Source organism: Balaenoptera physalus (genome assembly GCF_965194825.1).
Source record: "Balaenoptera physalus genome assembly, chromosome: 9".
In the NCBI taxonomy this organism is placed as follows: Eukaryota; Metazoa; Chordata; class Mammalia; order Artiodactyla; family Balaenopteridae; genus Balaenoptera; species Balaenoptera physalus.
Window position 1 is genome coordinate 99,617,759 of NC_138888.1, and position 17,659 is coordinate 99,635,417.

Genomic DNA, 17,659 nt, shown 5'->3' on the forward strand with positions numbered 1-17,659 from the left:
GTTCCCATCCAGATGACTCGGAGGGTAGAAATGGCGCGAAGACAGGAGGGAAGGTGGAGAAGGGTGCGCGTGTTAGGTGGCAGGCGACGTGGAAGGATATGCAGAGCTCAGTTTTACTCGGACCAAATAACATGGTACTTGAGCACCCTTATGTATATAAGGTGCTGTGTTGGTCGCTGCAGAGAGTACATGAGATCCCACTCATCGTAAGTGCAAAAAAAAAAAATCTAAATTTAATCTATACACAGAGAGATACACACACAATGAAATAGAACTCAAAGTCACACTTTTTCCAAGTGTGAACTTTTCTCATAAATATGGCCCCAAACTATCCCCTGAGTTCTCATAGTAAATGACACTGCAAAGGACCAGCCCAAGTATTTTAACACTCTTAATGCTTCAACTGATAACAGATGGTGGAAATAGCTCTCCCGTATGTCATGGAAAGGCAGAGCTAGAAAAATCAAAGGAACGAATGAAAGAGATTTTCATTCTCCTCCCTGATTCTCCATATGTATTCTCTAATTTTTCATGTTTATCAGATCAGTTTATCATTCACAGTAAGGGTGATAATGGAATCCATTTTGGAATCAGTTGTCAATTGGAACCCATTATTCAAATCAAACCAAATCATAGTTCAAATGAAAAGAAAGCAACTTATATCAGGTTGCAATGGCATAGCACAGTATTACGCATTACAGCAGATCAAGGACTTTCATAAAATAAAACCCCTGCCTTCAAGAACTGAACACTACAGGTGGGGAGACAAAATACAAAAAAAAATATGAAAAGTTAATGAAATATTTTTTTTTGAAAATCAACTAAGGCAACCCAAGAAAACATGTCCCAAGGCAGCACATAATTTATTGACAAATGACTGGCATACTTTTTTTTTAAAACATCTTTATTGGGGTATAATTGCTTTATGATGGTGTGTTAGTTTCTGCTGTATAACAAAGTGAATCAGCTATACATATACATACATCCCCATATTTCCTCCCTCTTGCATCTCCCTCCCACCCTCCCTATCCCACCATTCTGGTGGTCACGAAGCACCGAGCTGATCTCCCTGTGCTCTGCGGCTGCTTCCCACTAGCTATCTATTTTACATTTGGTAGTGTATATATGTCCATGTCACTCTCTCACTTCACCCCAGCTTACCCTTTCCCCTCCCTGTGTCTTCAAGTCCATTCTCTCTGTCTGCATCTTTATTCCTGTCCTGCCCCTAGGTTCTTCAGAACCTTTTAATTTTTTTTTAGATTCCATATATATGTGTTAGCATACGGTATTTGTTTTTTCTTTCTTACTTTACTCTGTATGACAAACTCTAGGTCCATCTACCTCACTACAAATAACTCAGTTTCATTTCTTTTTATGGCTGAGTAATATTCCATTGTGTATATGTACCACTTCTTCTTTATCCATTCATCTGTCCATGGACACTTAGGTTGCTTCCATGTCCTGGCTATTGTAAATAGAGCTGCAATGAACATTGTGGTACATGACTCTTTTTGAATTATGGTTTTCTCGGGGTATATGTCCAGTAGTGGGATTGCTGGGTCGTATGGTAATTCTATTTTTAGTTTTTTAAGGAACCTCCATACTGTTCTCCATAGAGGCTGTATCAATTTACATTCCCACCAACAGGGCAAGAGGGTTCCCTTTTCTCCACACCTTCTCCAGCATTTATTGTTTGTAGATTTTTTGATCATGGCCCTTCTGACCAGTGTGAGGTGATACTTCATTGTAGTTTTGATTTGCATTTTTCTAATAATTAGTGATGTTGAGCATTCTTTCATGTGTTTGTTGGCAATCTGTATATCTTCTTCAGAGAAATGTCTATTTAGGTCTTCTGCCCATTTATGGTTTGGGTTGTTTGTTTGTTTTTTTTGATATTGAGCTGCATGAGCTGCTTGTAAATTTTGGAGATTAATCCTTTGTCAGTTACTTCATTTGCAAATATCTTCTCCCATTCTGAGGGTTGTCTTTTGGTCTTGTTTATGGTTTTCTTTGCAGTGCAAAAGCTTTTAAGTTTCATTAGGTCCCATTTATTTATTTTTGTTTTTATTTCCATTTCTCTAGAAAGTGGGTCCAAAAGGATCTTGCTGTGATTTATGTTATAGAGTGTTCTGCCTATGTTTTTGACAAATGACTAGTATACTTTTAAAATACTGCAGAAGCTCATCTTTAATTTAAAATTAACCTTCCCTTTCTTCAAGCAAAACAAATAAGAGTCCACTTACTTCATATATGAGGAAACTTAGGTGCAAAAACTCATGAGAGCCATTCTGTCCATTCTTCTAGATCTATCAGATTTTATAACCTCCATGAATTTGTTCCAACTTGGGGTGAATGTCACAGAGAATGTGACTTAATAACTGATTATATATATTATGTCCACTAAACTCCTAACTATTGTGAATGCTGTGAATCAAGAACACTGACATCACAGCAAAAAGAAACCTATGGAATGGGAGAAAATATTTGCAAATGATGAGATCGACAAGGGAATAATCTCCAAAACATATGAACAGCTCATACAACTCAATATCAAAAAAACTAAAAACCCAATCAAAAAATGGGCAGAAGAACTGAATAGACTAAAGAAGACACACAGATGGCCAACAGGCACATGAAAAGATGCTCAGCATCACTAATTATTAGAGGAATGAAAATCAAAACCACAATGAAATATCACCTCACACTGGTCAGAATGGCCATCATCAAAAAGTCTACAAATAACAAATGCTGGAGAGGGTATGGAGAAAAGGGAACAACGCTCCTACACTGTTGGTGGGAATGTAAATTGGTGCAGCCACTATGGAGAACAGTATGGAGGTTCCTTTTAAAACTAAAAACTGAGCTACCATATGATCCAGCAATGCCTTTCCTGGGCATATATCTTGGAAGAACAAAAACTCTAATTGAAAAAGATACATGCACCCCAATGTTCACAGCAGCACTATTTACAGTAGGCAAGACATGGAAACAACCTAAGTGTTCAGCAACAGATGAATGGATAAAGAAGATGTGGTACATGTATACAGTGGAGGGTTACTCAGCCATGAAAAAGAATGAAATAATGCCATTTGCAGCAATGTGGGTGGTCCTAGAGAATAGTATGCTTAGTGAAATGTCAGAAAGAGAAAGATATAATATATGACATCACTTATATGTGGAATCTAAAAAATAATACAAATGAATGTATATACAAGACAGAAACAGACCCACAGACATAGAAACCAAAATATGGTTACAAAAGGAAGGGGGACAAATTAGAAATTTGGGATTAACACATACAAATTATTCTATATCAAATAGATAATCAACAAGGCCCTACTGTATAGCATAGGGGACTATATCCAATATCTTGTAATAACCTATAATGGAAAAGAATCTGAAAAAAAACTGAATCACTATGCTGTACACCTGAAACTAACACAATATTGTAAATTAACTATATTTCAATTAAAAAGAGGACACTATGACATTCTTGTCTTCTAACCTCCTAGAGCACAGCCCAGAATTGAGCAGAAAGGGAGCCATCCGTGGGTCCTCACGTGGATCCTGAAATGAATTACCAGCAGTGCCTGCCTCTGAGCGAGCCTGGAGCTTGGGGTCTGGCATCTTACTCTCTGGCTTTGAATCCTGCTTCACTATCAGTGGGTGTAGGCACACAAGCAAGTCATTTACATTTCTGCACTTCAGGTTCCTCTTTATAAAATGAAGATAATCATTGTGCTTTATAAAATTTTGTGAGGGTTAAATGCACATGAAGTGCCTAAGACAGAAGAGTATATGATTGCAGTTATTGTTACCACAGTGGATAGAGAACCAGCCAAGAGCGAAAACTAGACTTTCTTCTGCCCTAACCTGATTCATAACTTAGGTTGGTGAGAGGTTCTGAAAATTGGGTATGTATTCTTCTCCTTTTTGATGCTACTATATAAAGTAGCTCTCTCCATTGTGCCAGAGAGACTTCTTTCCTATGGCTCTCCCTAAGGCAGCAGAAAAAAAGTGTTTATTTTAGGGAATGTAATTCCCTAGAGCTACATGCCTTTTCCATTTCCTTATTTTTTCATTAACTTTCCTAAGGAACTCCCAGACTCAAATTCTTAGACATTTTTTGAGTCTTTCCTTTCTCTGTTCCTTTCTCTGGTTCATTCACTTATCACCAAAGCCACTGCTTTTTCCTTCCAGATACTCTCTCTCTCTCATCTATTTCTTCTTAACCGCGATCATTGTTCTTACTATTATTAACTATGTCTGATCTATTTTAATCATCTGCTAATTTGTCTCCTGCTCTCCAGGAAAGCCCTATTATCATCCATCATGCATACTTCTGAAAAATCCATCATCCTGAAATGTTCCTTTCAACTGGGTACCTCCACGGTCAGATACTTTCATGTCTTCCTTCAGAGTAAAACTAGGTTCTTGATCCAGGATTGTAAGGATGTTTATAAACTGGTCCCAACCTTCCTTTATCAGTTTATATTCCCCAAATCCTTTGCCAAACATGCTTCTTGAGCCGGATTGCATATTCAATGCCCCCTTTGCCTGACTGCTTCATTCTCACTCTGAACTGTTACCCAAGTCATTTTCTTAGTCTGGGATGCCCTAAACTCTCCTTTCTATCCAATTACTACTCAGTCTTGATGGAAATCTAAAGTGCTTCTTTTCCCCCTGTAGCTCTTCCTGACTCTACACCACTTTAGCCACAAGTATTGATATATATACCCCTCTTTGAAAAAATTCCATATACGTATTTTAAGGAATTCACCTGATTTTTGTAAGGTATCTTTTATACCTACAAAGCCACCAACTTATCTATCTACCTGTCCATCTGTCCATCCATCCATCCATCCCTCCCTCATCTCCAACAATTAAATTATAAACTACTTGAAGGCAGATCCTATTACTTAACATTATTTTGGGAAGCTTCCCTCCCTCATCCTCTAATTTAGTACTGTATTTAGAACATAGCTTGGGCTCAATAAACATTTTTTTTTAATTACAGAAAAAATATCAGATAACATATATTTAAATATTAATATAAATACAATGAAATGCTAAGTATTACTGGCTCTAACAATTTTTCCTCACCTCCCATTTTGAGTTAGGTTCCTCTGTGCTTTCATGGCAATCTGTAGGCCCTTTCATAGTCTTATCCTCATACTTCGTTGTAATTATTTGTTTACCTGTCTGCCAGCCCAAGTTACATCTCCTTAATAGCTTTATAAGTCTACAATATTTGTTGAATGAATGAGGAAAATGAATGAATGAATGTCAGAATAGACACTACACATTTGGGTCATCTGAACGGATGGAAATCTTATTTAACATTATCCAGCGTTAAATACGACTTAAAAGGTCTCCTTCAGCCCGTCGTGTTCTGAATTTGTCTACCAATGACCTCAATTATAGATCACTAGTGATGCTACCTGAAATCATTAAAGATATCTAGACACATTCACAAGGTTTAATATTTGTGAAATGCATAATAGACGAGTGCATTCATTTATCTACCCAAATCATTTTTCACTAAATAAATATTTGTTTGCTGCATAGATTGCCAAGGTCCTGGGCATAATCTTTTCCTTTTATTTAATACCTTCCTTCTAATACCAGCAGAAGTAGCCATGGGTACAAATTCTCCTTTGACTATAAACTCCCTGTTTTTGCACAACGACCATCTATTCTCTTGGCAGAGGCAGACCGTTCTTGTCCTGGACAAAAGACTCTGTAGAAGAGCAGAGGAAATAGCGGTGATTCACAGAGTAACCAGGCTGGGCCCTGAGGCACAGCAACTTTCTAATAACAATATTGCCGGTATTTATTTCTTCTCTACGTGAGTTTTAGAAGAGAGGTAGAATTCAGTGATGCTCACATTAATTTTAATTTATGAAAAGATCACTCATCCCAGCAAATGTTCATTTTTACTGAGCATCTCAGTGGTACATACCAGTGGTTTTAAATCAGGAGCCTACGTCAGGATAACTTGGGCAAATGATCTAAATACACATTTCCTGGCCTCCCTACTCACGCACAGCAAGGAACACTGGATAGATGAGGGGGTGGTATGAGGTGGGGTGTATGATTTTTAAAAGTCCCCCAATGCCTTTTTATACCACTCCTCTCAATAAGAAACATTAATAGATAAGAAAAGATACAGTCTATGTTTTGACTGGATTAGCCAAAATTTATATATATATATATATATATATATATATATATATATATATATATATATATGTATTTCCAAGTTGTGTGAATATCGGCACAATATAAAGACTTGGTGAATATTTGTTAAATGGGTAAAATATTATTGAGATTATTGACTTCCACTTTTGTAGAATAATACTTACATAGTACTTTATTCACAACTCTCTCATGTACTTTACCTCATTTCATCCTCAAAACTCTCAATGAGATAACTAGAAACAATTTTCTTCCTATTCTCCAGATGAGAAAACTAAAGATTTAGGAAGTTAAAAGAACTGGGTCAATGTCATCCAGCAAAGGAGTACCAGAGCAAGGACTGAAAATATATAGTTCGAACCCTTAAAGCTACAATTTACTCATTATTCCCTGAAGAACAGCAAAATTCTTCTCCTTGGTAATAATGTGGATTACCTGCCTATTTTGAATCCGTCTGCTACTATGAACCCAGATAACCTGAATTCTAGACCTAGATCTGCCCCTTTCCTGCCGAGTCACCCTGGGCAAGCCACTTCCCGGGTCCATGTGGGGTCCACCATATGCAGCCCAAGTCCATACACCCTCCAAGCTTGGTTGTTGTCTATATCATGTGGCTCTATGTAAAGCTGACATTAAATTAACTCAGTCGAAGATTTTCTGGGGCTTGTGCAACCTTAGTTTCCTTAGGATATCTTTTAAAAATAATTCTTTGTTCTTATGGACAAATATCACTTAGCCCAAGAAAGCGGAAGGGCTGAAGCTCCACTAAGCTGGCTGCTTGGGGCTGGCCCTAGGCTTAAGGTAAACATGGCCTTTGGGCTTCCTGATAGAATCAACAAGATGATAAAGAATAGGATTCAAGTCAGATGCTCTGCACAAGAGGGGAAAAAATTGCATTTAGCTAAAATGTACTCTATTCAAAGGAACAAAGGACAGGGGCAGTATACAGGGGATAAAGTCCTCCTACATCAGGGTCACCAACATAGGAACTGCTCAGAGGACCACTAAAAGAGGACCTAGTTCAGTCAGCAAGGGGATAGTTGGTGAAAGGAATGAATGACTAGTGAAGTTCCACAAAACATAACTGTTACATATAAAACTACTACAGCTCTACTCCTAAAGAACAAAACTCTTTTAATTCCCGAGAAGAAGGCGTCTTCTCCTCTGAGCACTCAGACAGAGATAAACACAATATTATCTTAAAATAGTTACAGCAGAAAGAGGAGCTTTGTATGACTTTGTAAACTGGCATAGAATGACTTGCAGAAACCAGCACATCATACAAAGAGAATGAGGTCTATAAAAGCCACACGATTAAAAAAAAATTCTGTCATTTCCTAATTATAACCATGAATCGGAAATGTCAGTGTTCTCAGTAGTCTCTATTTTCAAGTTACTGGCTGTACTGACTTTATTCTAAAAGACAAAAACATGTTTTTTTTTTTTAGTTGGAACTTTTTTCTATTATCACTTGATCAATATGATCCCTACTACAGTTGGTAATAGAACTATAGACTATGACATTGAATACCTCTTATAGTATAAGAAAAAAAACAGTGAACTTAGCAAAAATTGAAACTCATCACATTTTGATGTAAACATGTGGCTGAAAATAGTACAGAAACGGCTGCTTGTCTCTGAATAATACCTTCATTCATAATAAAATACATAGCTAAAAGATCCTTTGCAAACGAAAACATGTTCCCTTTCTTCTTGGCTGAATTTTGCTCAGAAAAATGAGACACCTTTCAAAAAAGGAGCAATATTTTTAAAAGTAGTATATATTTTTAAATATTCATTTCCTCTAGTGTATCCAAACACCTACAAAATTATTAAATCTATCCCAACAGAATGTCAGAGTGAAAAAAAATCACACAAGGACAAATTTATTTAAAATGGTAAAGTCTAATCATGTTTCAATTATTACTCAATTTTACTTTTCACCATTTTTTACCTTCAGTACTTGAAGGTCTTTGCAAATTTACCTAAAGTGATAAGGTGAGATTTCTAAATTTGTCACTTACATATGCCATTGAAGATACATTGAAGATACATAACAGGATGCTTAAGACTTTATGAGAAAATGTTCCTACACACTATGCATTTAATGCACACAGGACCGATCAAGCATATGGGGGATTACACACATGACTTGAAGGCCCCTCCCTCCAGTACACACCAGAAATTCCTCTTCTCTTTCATTGCTTCCAAAGCTTCCTTAAATTCCACTAAAGTTCACTGAATTCCACTTGCTCCACATCTATGGCCACCAGCAGAGTCCAAACCACCGTTATGTTCTGCCAAAACCACCACAACTGCCTCCCAAGGTCCCTCGTCTTCTTCCCACCCACTGGCTAGCTACGTTGGATCATGACTCCTTTCTGTGAATGGCTTCCAGAGCTTCTCCACAGACTCACATAAAATCCAAAGACCTGGATGGAACCCTTGCTTATCTCCTCCACTGCCCACCTCTTCCTCACTTTTCTCTGCCCTTCTTTTAGTTCCCTAACCACACTACACTGGTTTCCTTATAAGGTCCACTGCACATACCATCCTCTCTGCCTGGAATTGCCTTCTGCTGGCTCTTCTCAAGGCCGACTTCTCATCTTTCAAGTCTCTCCTTAAACCTCATCTCCTCCCAGAGCCTTCCTTGACCTTGAGTCTGCTCCCTGAACAGCTTCCCCTGTGTGGTCTCCTTCCCTGCACTTCATTTAGGCTCTGGTTAAAATGGAAGAGTTTTAACATGTACGTTAGTTTGTTGTTTAGATCTTCTCCTCCTGCATGCTAAGTTCTACAAGGACAAGGATTCTGGTTTGTTCATCATCACCTCAAGTGCCTGACGCCAGGCTCTGTGCATGACACAGAGTAAATAAATATTTGTTGAAGGGAGAAGGACTAGCCAGACGCACTGCAGAGCCAGCAGTGCTTCCCCACCACACACTCTTCCACCAGCTGAAGATGTTCAAGTCCCCTTTGCTCAATGGTACCTTCTCATCCAAAGCTGATTTGTCTTCATTGACCACACCTGCACTGAGATCAAAATTCAGGAGAATTTGGAAAAAATTGAGTATGAAATCTGCAGAACTTCAGGAGCACAAAATGCCAGGAGGCTCAGGGGGAGCAGAGGGGCAAGATCAGGGAAAACGGGGAAAAGCAGGCTAAATTCCAGCATCCACTGTCTCTCCCAGACTACTGAGAGGAACCCCTGGATCCATGACAGAGGTGTGTCTGAGGTGGTGATGGTCTGCCAGTGGGTTGCCAATTTTCAGTGTTAGCCATGGACCTTCTTCCATCTGCTACTAGTGCAACACACAAAGCTCTGGGCATCAGTACACACAGCCTGAAGATCACGTGTGGTGAGTGGATCTTAAAAGCACAGTGACACAATGACAAGGGCTGCTGTCCAACTGTTTACAACTTCAAAGACAATTTTGTTTACTCTGTTATCTACGGCAATATTGATATATAATTTTGCTGTTAGATATGTGATTTTAAATGAAAAATCATATTTTCAAGTATAAACATATATGTAGATTTCCCATACTATTACGGGAAAAGTAAATATATTAATACATATTTTTCTCAGTTATATTTTTGGTCCTCAAGGTTGACTATTTTAAAATTAGGTTAACTATAAGCTGCCACATTTCCATGATTAAATGAATTCTAGTCCCATACATGTTGATCCTCAGAAGCCCCTATGTTATAATCAAATCTGAACAAAGATTGTTGTTGCTGAAAAAAGCCAAGCCCTTGAGATCTGAAAAACTATGTCTCTTAAAAGAAAAATATGGATGCAGGCTCCCTGTCAATTCAAGGCTGACTCATCTGAAGCTGTGAGAAGGGAAAAGAACAGTGTGTGTGACACACATGCCCAAGTCAAAAGCCTCAAGGCGGATGGTACCTGATGATCTAGTGCAAGATGTGAGTTACCATTGCACAGAGAGAACAATTCTGGAAAAGAGGAAGTAGAAAGGACAAAGACCGAGTGGCCAAGGAAAATCCCGAGACTCAACAATCTGAATTTTTACCCAGATATAAATTCATTTTTTGTTAAATGAACGAAATTCATAATTAATTACAGGACTTACAAACGTCTAACTAACAAAACAAAAGAAAAATAAGTAAACATAAGAAACAATATATCAAAACCAGTTTCTCAGTTTTTCTAAAGGTAATCAGAGAAACTCAAACCAAAGAATCTCAACAGTATTCAAGAACTACAAGGTCTTTACAAGGTCTTTTAGATACTAACTTTCTTTCTGATTGGTCTTTAACTACACAGCACCTAGACTCTGAGGTTACACTGGTAATTTTTATATGATTAAATCAGTCCTGCACACACACACACACACACACACACACACACAGATGAGAGAGAGAGAGAATGTTAAGTTTATTTTCTGAAAATTAGAAAGCAAAAGTATCTATAACCCCAAATCATGAAAGGTTCAAGAGTTAAATAGAACTGACTTTTGAATGTGAGTTGTTCTGAAGATGTGGGGATTTCACATGATACAGTTACCTATACATACATACACAATGATACAGAACCATTACAAATGTTCAAACAAGAAGGAAATTAATAAGCATTAATAAAAAAAAAAAACTTACTGCAAAGAGAAGCTGATGGCACCACTGGTGAAGTCTACCAAACATCTGATGAAAAATTATTTTTCACAAAATTCTCCTAAATAGAATAGTAGGGAATACTTCCAAGTTCATTCTATGAGGCTAGTATTACCCTGATACCAAAATCAAAGACATCACAGGAAAACTACAGACCAGTACCCCTTATAAATACTTACACAAAAATCTTCAAAAATACTAGCAAATCAAATAAAGCAACAAATAAAATGGATAGCCAAGTGGGAATGCAAAATTGTCTCAACATATGAAAATAAAGCAGTACACCATATTGATAAGATAAAAGACAAAAAAGCACATTATCATCTCAATAGATGCAGAAAAAGCAGTTGAGAAAATCCAAGATCCTTTCATGTTATGAACACTCAACATACTAGAAATGGAATGAAACTTTCTAAACCTGATAAAGAATATATACTAAAACTCCACGACTAATATCATATTTAATAGGGAGAGACTGAAAGCTTTCCCCCTAGTATCAGGAGCAAGACAGGTATGTCTGCAATCACCACTTTTTGACAGCTGGATGTCCACATGCAAAAGAATGAAATTGGATCCCTACCTCACACCATATATGAAAAGTAACGCAAAATGGATCAAATACCTAAATGTACAAGCTAAAACTAAAACTCTTAAAAGAAAACCTAGGGGTAAATCTTTATGACCTTGAATTTGACAACAATTTCTTAGATAAAACACCAAAGCTACAAGTAACCAATAGAACATTCAACTTCATCAAAATTAAAAACTTGTGTTTCAAGATACTGTCAAGAAAATGAAAAGACAACTCACTAAATGGGAGAAAATATTTGCAAAGCATTTATCTGACAAGGATATAGTCCATCATACATAAAAAAACTCTTACAACTCAACAATAAAGACAAATAACCCAATTAAAAATGGACAAAAGATTAAATCAATATTTATCCAAAGAAGCAATACAAATAGCTAAAGAGCACACGATAAGATACTAAACATCATTATTCATTAGGGAAATACAAATCAAAACCACAATAAGATAACCATTCACACACTTCACACCTACAAGATGACTATAACTAAAAAGACTGACAATAACAAGTGTTGACAGGATGTAGAGAAATTGGAATCCTCTTACATTGCTGGTAGAAACGTAAAATGGTGCAGCTATTTTGAAACACAGCTTGACAGTTCCTAAAGAACGTAAACATATAGTTGCCAAATGACTCAGAAATTTCATTCCTAGGTTTATACTTAAGAGAACTGAGAACATATGTCCACTCAAAAACTTGTACATAAATGTTAAAAGCTGCTTTATACAGCATACAAATTGGAAACAATCCAAATGTCCATTAACAGATGGGTAAATTAAAAAGTGGTATATACATACAATGGAATACTATTTGGCAATAAAAGGAATGAAGTACTGATACTTGCTGTAACATGGATGAATCTTGAAAATAGTATGCTAAATGATGAAAAACAGACATAAATAATCACGTATTATATGATTCAGTTTATATTAAACGTCCAGAATAGGCAAATCCATAGAGACAGAAAGTAGGTTAGTGGTTTCTAGAAGCTGGGTTTTGAGGGGAATAGGGAATAATGCTAGTGGATATTAGGTTTCTTTTTGGAGTGATCAAAATATTCTGAAATTACATAGTGGTGATAGTTGCACAATTTTGTAAAAGCTAGTAACTTTTACACTTTGAAAAAGTGAACTGTATGTATGGCATATTAATTTTTTCTTAATTTTGAAAAGCAGTCAATTACTGACAAAAACAAAGGAAAACCAAAAAAGACTGAACTGAAATACGATCTATGTACCTCTCTGGATTCGACTTATTCCTGATCATGTCACCGTCCACAGGAATGTAAACATTGTTTGTCTAAACATAGTTTTTCCTTGGCTATATACTCTTTTTCTAGATTTCTATTTTCACATTCCAACTTTAGCAGTTCTAATGTGACCCGCCATCCCAGTTTTCCCAGGACTGAGGAGGGTTCCCAGGACATGAGACTTTCAGCAGTAAAACATGGAAAGTTCCAGAAAAACTGAGACAAGTTTGTTCTTGTCTGATTTTGTATAATTTACTTAATTCCTCTTCTCTTTGTCTAAGTCCTGTGCTGTTATCTATCCTGCCCCTTCCATTCTTTCCTTCAAACTGACACCTTCTCCTTGTGCTATTTCTTTTATTTTTAATCTTAAAATATTTTAATAATGAAGTTATTTCTAAAATTCACTTTCTGGAGACATAAAGTTAGTCTTATAGAAGACATACTTTTTAAGCTCTGTAAAACAACTTTGAAATTAAATTAAATCTATCATAAACTATTTTCTATTAAATATGTTTTCTTAATTTTATTTTTTATTGGAGTAGACTTGATTTACAATGTTGTAGTAGTTTCAGGCTTATGGCAGTGATTCAGATATATATATATATAATATATATATATATTCAAATTCTTTTCCCTTATAGGTTATTACAAAATATCTAGTATAGTTCTCCGTGGTATTTCATTTATGTTAATGGTTTTATTATAAAGTAATTGTTCACAAATTAGTATAACTCATCTAAGCCTCTCTTGAGTTTGAGGTATGAACAGCCAACTGTCTTTGGATATTTCAGTCAGAGATATCTTTGGACACTAATACATACATCTAATGCTAAATCTAAACTAGTTTTAGTGCCTAAATTAACTCTCTTCCTGACATGATCACATCCACTCAATCTCTTGAGATAAAGTGAGTTATCTCCTCTTCACTTTGCTGTATTTTCACAGCTAATGAATCACTGTACCCTAATTACACCACCCGGTAAACATTCTCAAATCTGCCCTACCCCTTACCTCTCCTGCTTAGACCTGCTTCCATCCATGGCTGGAATTGATGAGTAGACAAACGTTTCTCAGACTTTTAAAATCCATGATCACTTTGAAAAACTCAAAAAACCCCATAATGTTATGTCAACTTTCAAATATTGTATTAAAAATAAAACCAAAGACAAGACCCAACATGTAGCTTATGTCCTCCAAGTTAGACCAGTGTCCTCTTCTTCAGAGATGCGGTGTTGCACCTTCTGAATCCTTTATTTCTTTCTCTCCCACTCACCACACCCACACTCACCATCCATCACACACGCACTCTCACCCACACAAGCAGACAACACACAGATACGCACACGTGGACACTCACAGGCTCCAGCAATGAGTACATGTTGTAAATCATCCCCCGCAAGCTGATGCTTTGGGGCCTCCAGGCAACTGTTTCCTCCTTCTGGAGACCGTATTCTAAAACTGCTTCCTATTCAACCACTCATCCTTCAAAATTCATATGAACCGTCGCAGGCTCTGAAAGTCCTTCTCTGACCCCGTCAACCCCAAAGAGATTGAATCATTTTCTCTTTTTTAAACATACTTCTAGTGTTGCAGATATCATGTAGTGATGCCATTGATCGGATTACGTAATGCTGCCCCCAACTTGAGAAGGAACTGCTTTATCTATGCATCTTATACCTGAGGAATAGCAGCCATCAAACTTAATTTATTGAACTCCACTAATGTTTTTAGTATATTTATTACTTTGATTAAGTGATGACAACTTAGGCAGCATGTTTAAAATATGTGACATTTTAATAACTGAAAAAAGAATCTTCAGAGAGTTTACACACACAGTTATCAAAATATAAAGTATACTGACATGTGCAGCCATCAACCTAGACTTGCAAAATAGAAGGTACAAGTGACCCGAGTACAGTCACCTTACTCCCTATGCACCCACTAGTAATCTATCTCTGTTTTCCTACTCACTATGCATAACCAACATCTCCTTCTCCTGACTTCTCATTTTCTCATCACACCTATAGAAATAGAGTATTTCCACCCACTTATATGCTAAAACTGCTCTGGCAAATGCCACCAATGACCCCTCTGTGGCCAAATCCAATGCACATTTTTTTTATCTCTTAAATTATTGATTTTCTGTGGCATTTGCTACTGTTGGGCATCCCTCCTGAGTCCTTCTATCACCGTGGTTTCTCCTGCTTCTTTGACCATTATTTCTCAGCTGAGCCAGGGGAGCTTCTTCTTTTACCTACTCCTTAAGCATTGGTTTTACCCAGGCGCTCTGTTATTTTTTCCAACTCTGTACCCTTTGGAAATGTCATCTAGTTCCCCAGCTAACTGAGTGCTTCAGGTACATGTACCCAACTTTTTCTTGGACAGGTACCCTTAGGTAATGCACGGGTGCCCAAAATCATCATGTCACAATCTGAACTCCTCGCTGCCCAGCTACCCATAGGCCTGATTTGCTTTTTTATCTCCCCATCTCAGCTGGCGGTCCTCAATCAACCAAACCATTGAAATGACAGCCCCCATAAACTCTTTCCTTACAAACCATATTCAATTGACAACTAAGCACTGCCTGTTTGCCTTCTTACTAAGCTCTTGAAATGTTTCCCTCCCACACCCTCTGCTACTCCTGTAGGTCAAGACCTTCTCTGGACTGTTGCAATAGTCTATTAATTGACTTGTTTGTCTTCAGCTGTGTCCATATCCCATTCGTATTCCATTATCCCTACTTCTGCCAAAGTAAGTAATACATATTTTATATAAACACACACACACAGTGCAAATATGACTAATTAAAATCCATCAGTGCATCATCATAATTAAAAACAAAAACAGGGTGAGTGAAGGGATTGTCAGAAAAGAGGATCCAACAAGATGACAGCTGCTTCTTCTCACCCACTCTATTCAGAGGGGTCACCAGGAAAGTCCCACTAGGTGCATGGCAAGTTACAACAGATATCCACAACTGCAAGTCCACGGACAGCAGAAACAAAGTAAGAAAAAAATTATCGAAAGTCTCGTTGGCAAGGATGCCAACAGCTGTTTCGCATCTAATAATTCCAGTTTTAAGTGGACATTGGAATAAGTGGGACCAATTAAAATGGAAGCTTAATATGTGGAATACAACACATCTTAAAATCAACTTTAATTCCTCAAAGAACTTTCCCCAAAGTTGCTTGAATCCTAATATAAGTAAAATGTTTTCTAATGCCTAGAACCTAAGATGGAAAGTGGGGATCATCAAATTTTTTATGAATTATCAACCAAAGTTCCACCATCAGGAAAAAGGCTTTATAGCTAGAACATGTATAGAAGAAAATGGCAACATCATTAAGAGTACTTCCTCCAACTTAGAACTTTAAAAAATGCAATTATAAATCATTTTTACTGTGGCTAAATCTAAATTATTTGTATTCCTTGAAAAGTACTGACTAAATGTAGAAGACAATATTCGAGTATGCTTATTGAGATAAAATCTATAACCCATCTATGGAGCCTCTTGAAATTTATTTACCAAAATTTTTTATCCTAAAACATAAATAACATTGAATCTGTGATTGTATGTAACATACAAAATATAAGCATTTAAACGTCGTATTTAATTTCAGTCTTTGCCAATGGGAATAAAAATGACATAGCAAAAGAATTACAAAAATTTACTTTTCTTCTCATAGCCTTTTGAGAATCTTCTTACTTTATTTTGGTTTTATTTCAAATAATTCTCAGATAGCTAAAGAAACCTATAGAAAATCACGCTCAAGACACATTTCTTCAATGGCTTTTGCAAAAAAACTTGGAAGGAGACATTTCCCCGGTAGTAACTACTTGTCTGTCATGGTTATTCTAACAGTATCGTCACTGTTGAGATATTTTAAGGAAATGTTTAATTTTTCTTACCAGGAGCATAATTCTCTTCAAAAGATTGAATATATCTTGCTACTCTGCAGAATTTTAAAGCTCTTCAAGTTTCATCTCATCAAAATCCACATTTTCAACATAGTTTACTTATTTGTTTTCTCCTCTAGTTCCCTTAGGTTGGTCATTTAACCCTTCACGTATCCACACTCAGGGTTACAATAACAAAAACAAAATCAATGGGCCATCCCTTACCTTTAAATGACCCAGTGCGAGGTTGGCCATGAACTACCTGTGTACTTCCCTTATTCACAACAAGGAAAGTAGCCCTTTCTGTACCTTTTCTCCATATTCCTAGAATCTTAGGCTCCAATCCACATACATTGTAAATCCAAAATGTATAGAATTTCTGACACCCTAGAGCCCTAAAAAATGTCTCTTTCCTCTAATTAGCTTTATGCTTCCCATACGACATTAGAAACAGCACTTAATAAAGATGATTGATACACAGAGCTCCTGTTTCCAGATCATTTTATCTAATTCAATAGTAGCTTTTGACCCCCCAGAGACCCCAGAGGAGCCACAGTTTGTACACCCGCATGCAGTGTAAATGAATACATCTGTAACCAGTGATCTGTGTAAGAGACGACATTTTTCAGTCAATAAAACCAATGCCATACTCACGGTGAAGGCTGGTGGGGCTGGTGTTCAACATTTCTTGGGGTTTTGCAGGCAGCAGGCTTCACCATGTCCCTGACCACACACCTGGGGCGCATGATAGACAGCACAACGCACTATTAATTATAAAACGGGGAGAAACATCTGGAAATTAAACATGGTACTGAAAACAAGTCTAAGGGAAACTCTTTGCAAACCCCTTAATGTTAACCTGGAGTCCCTGGAAAGCCCTGGGGGTTGGAAACCTTCAACTCAGGCTTCCAAGAGCTCAGTTACACCCAGATGAAGTCTGTGCTGGCCTCGGTATTGGATTTCCCTTTTAGTACCAATAAAATGATCGTCAGCAGCCTTCCCCATAGGAGCAAGGCTACTGAAAGCTTTGGCCTCACCGCATGAAGACATCTGAAAGCTTAAACATAGGAACAGCTGTTGTGTTTAAAACGGGCAA

At 37.1% G+C, this 17,659-nt stretch overlaps 1 protein-coding gene across 12 annotated transcripts in view; it reads right to left on the bottom strand.

Moving 5' to 3' along the window:
* Positions 1–17,659, bottom strand: part of RIMS1 (regulating synaptic membrane exocytosis 1) — a 463,443-nt gene that overhangs the window by 370,458 nt on the left and 75,326 nt on the right. For 11 of the 12 annotated variants that reach the window (XM_082474132.1, XM_082474094.1, XM_082474131.1 and 8 more), the window contains exon 2: positions 17,218–17,298. The exons of the other annotated variant lie outside the window; for it this stretch is intronic. In XM_082474132.1, the coding sequence (XP_082330258.1) occupies positions 17,218–17,298 (81 nt within the window). The remainder of the gene's footprint in view (positions 1–17,217; positions 17,299–17,659) is intronic. 12 annotated transcript variants of the gene reach the window in all.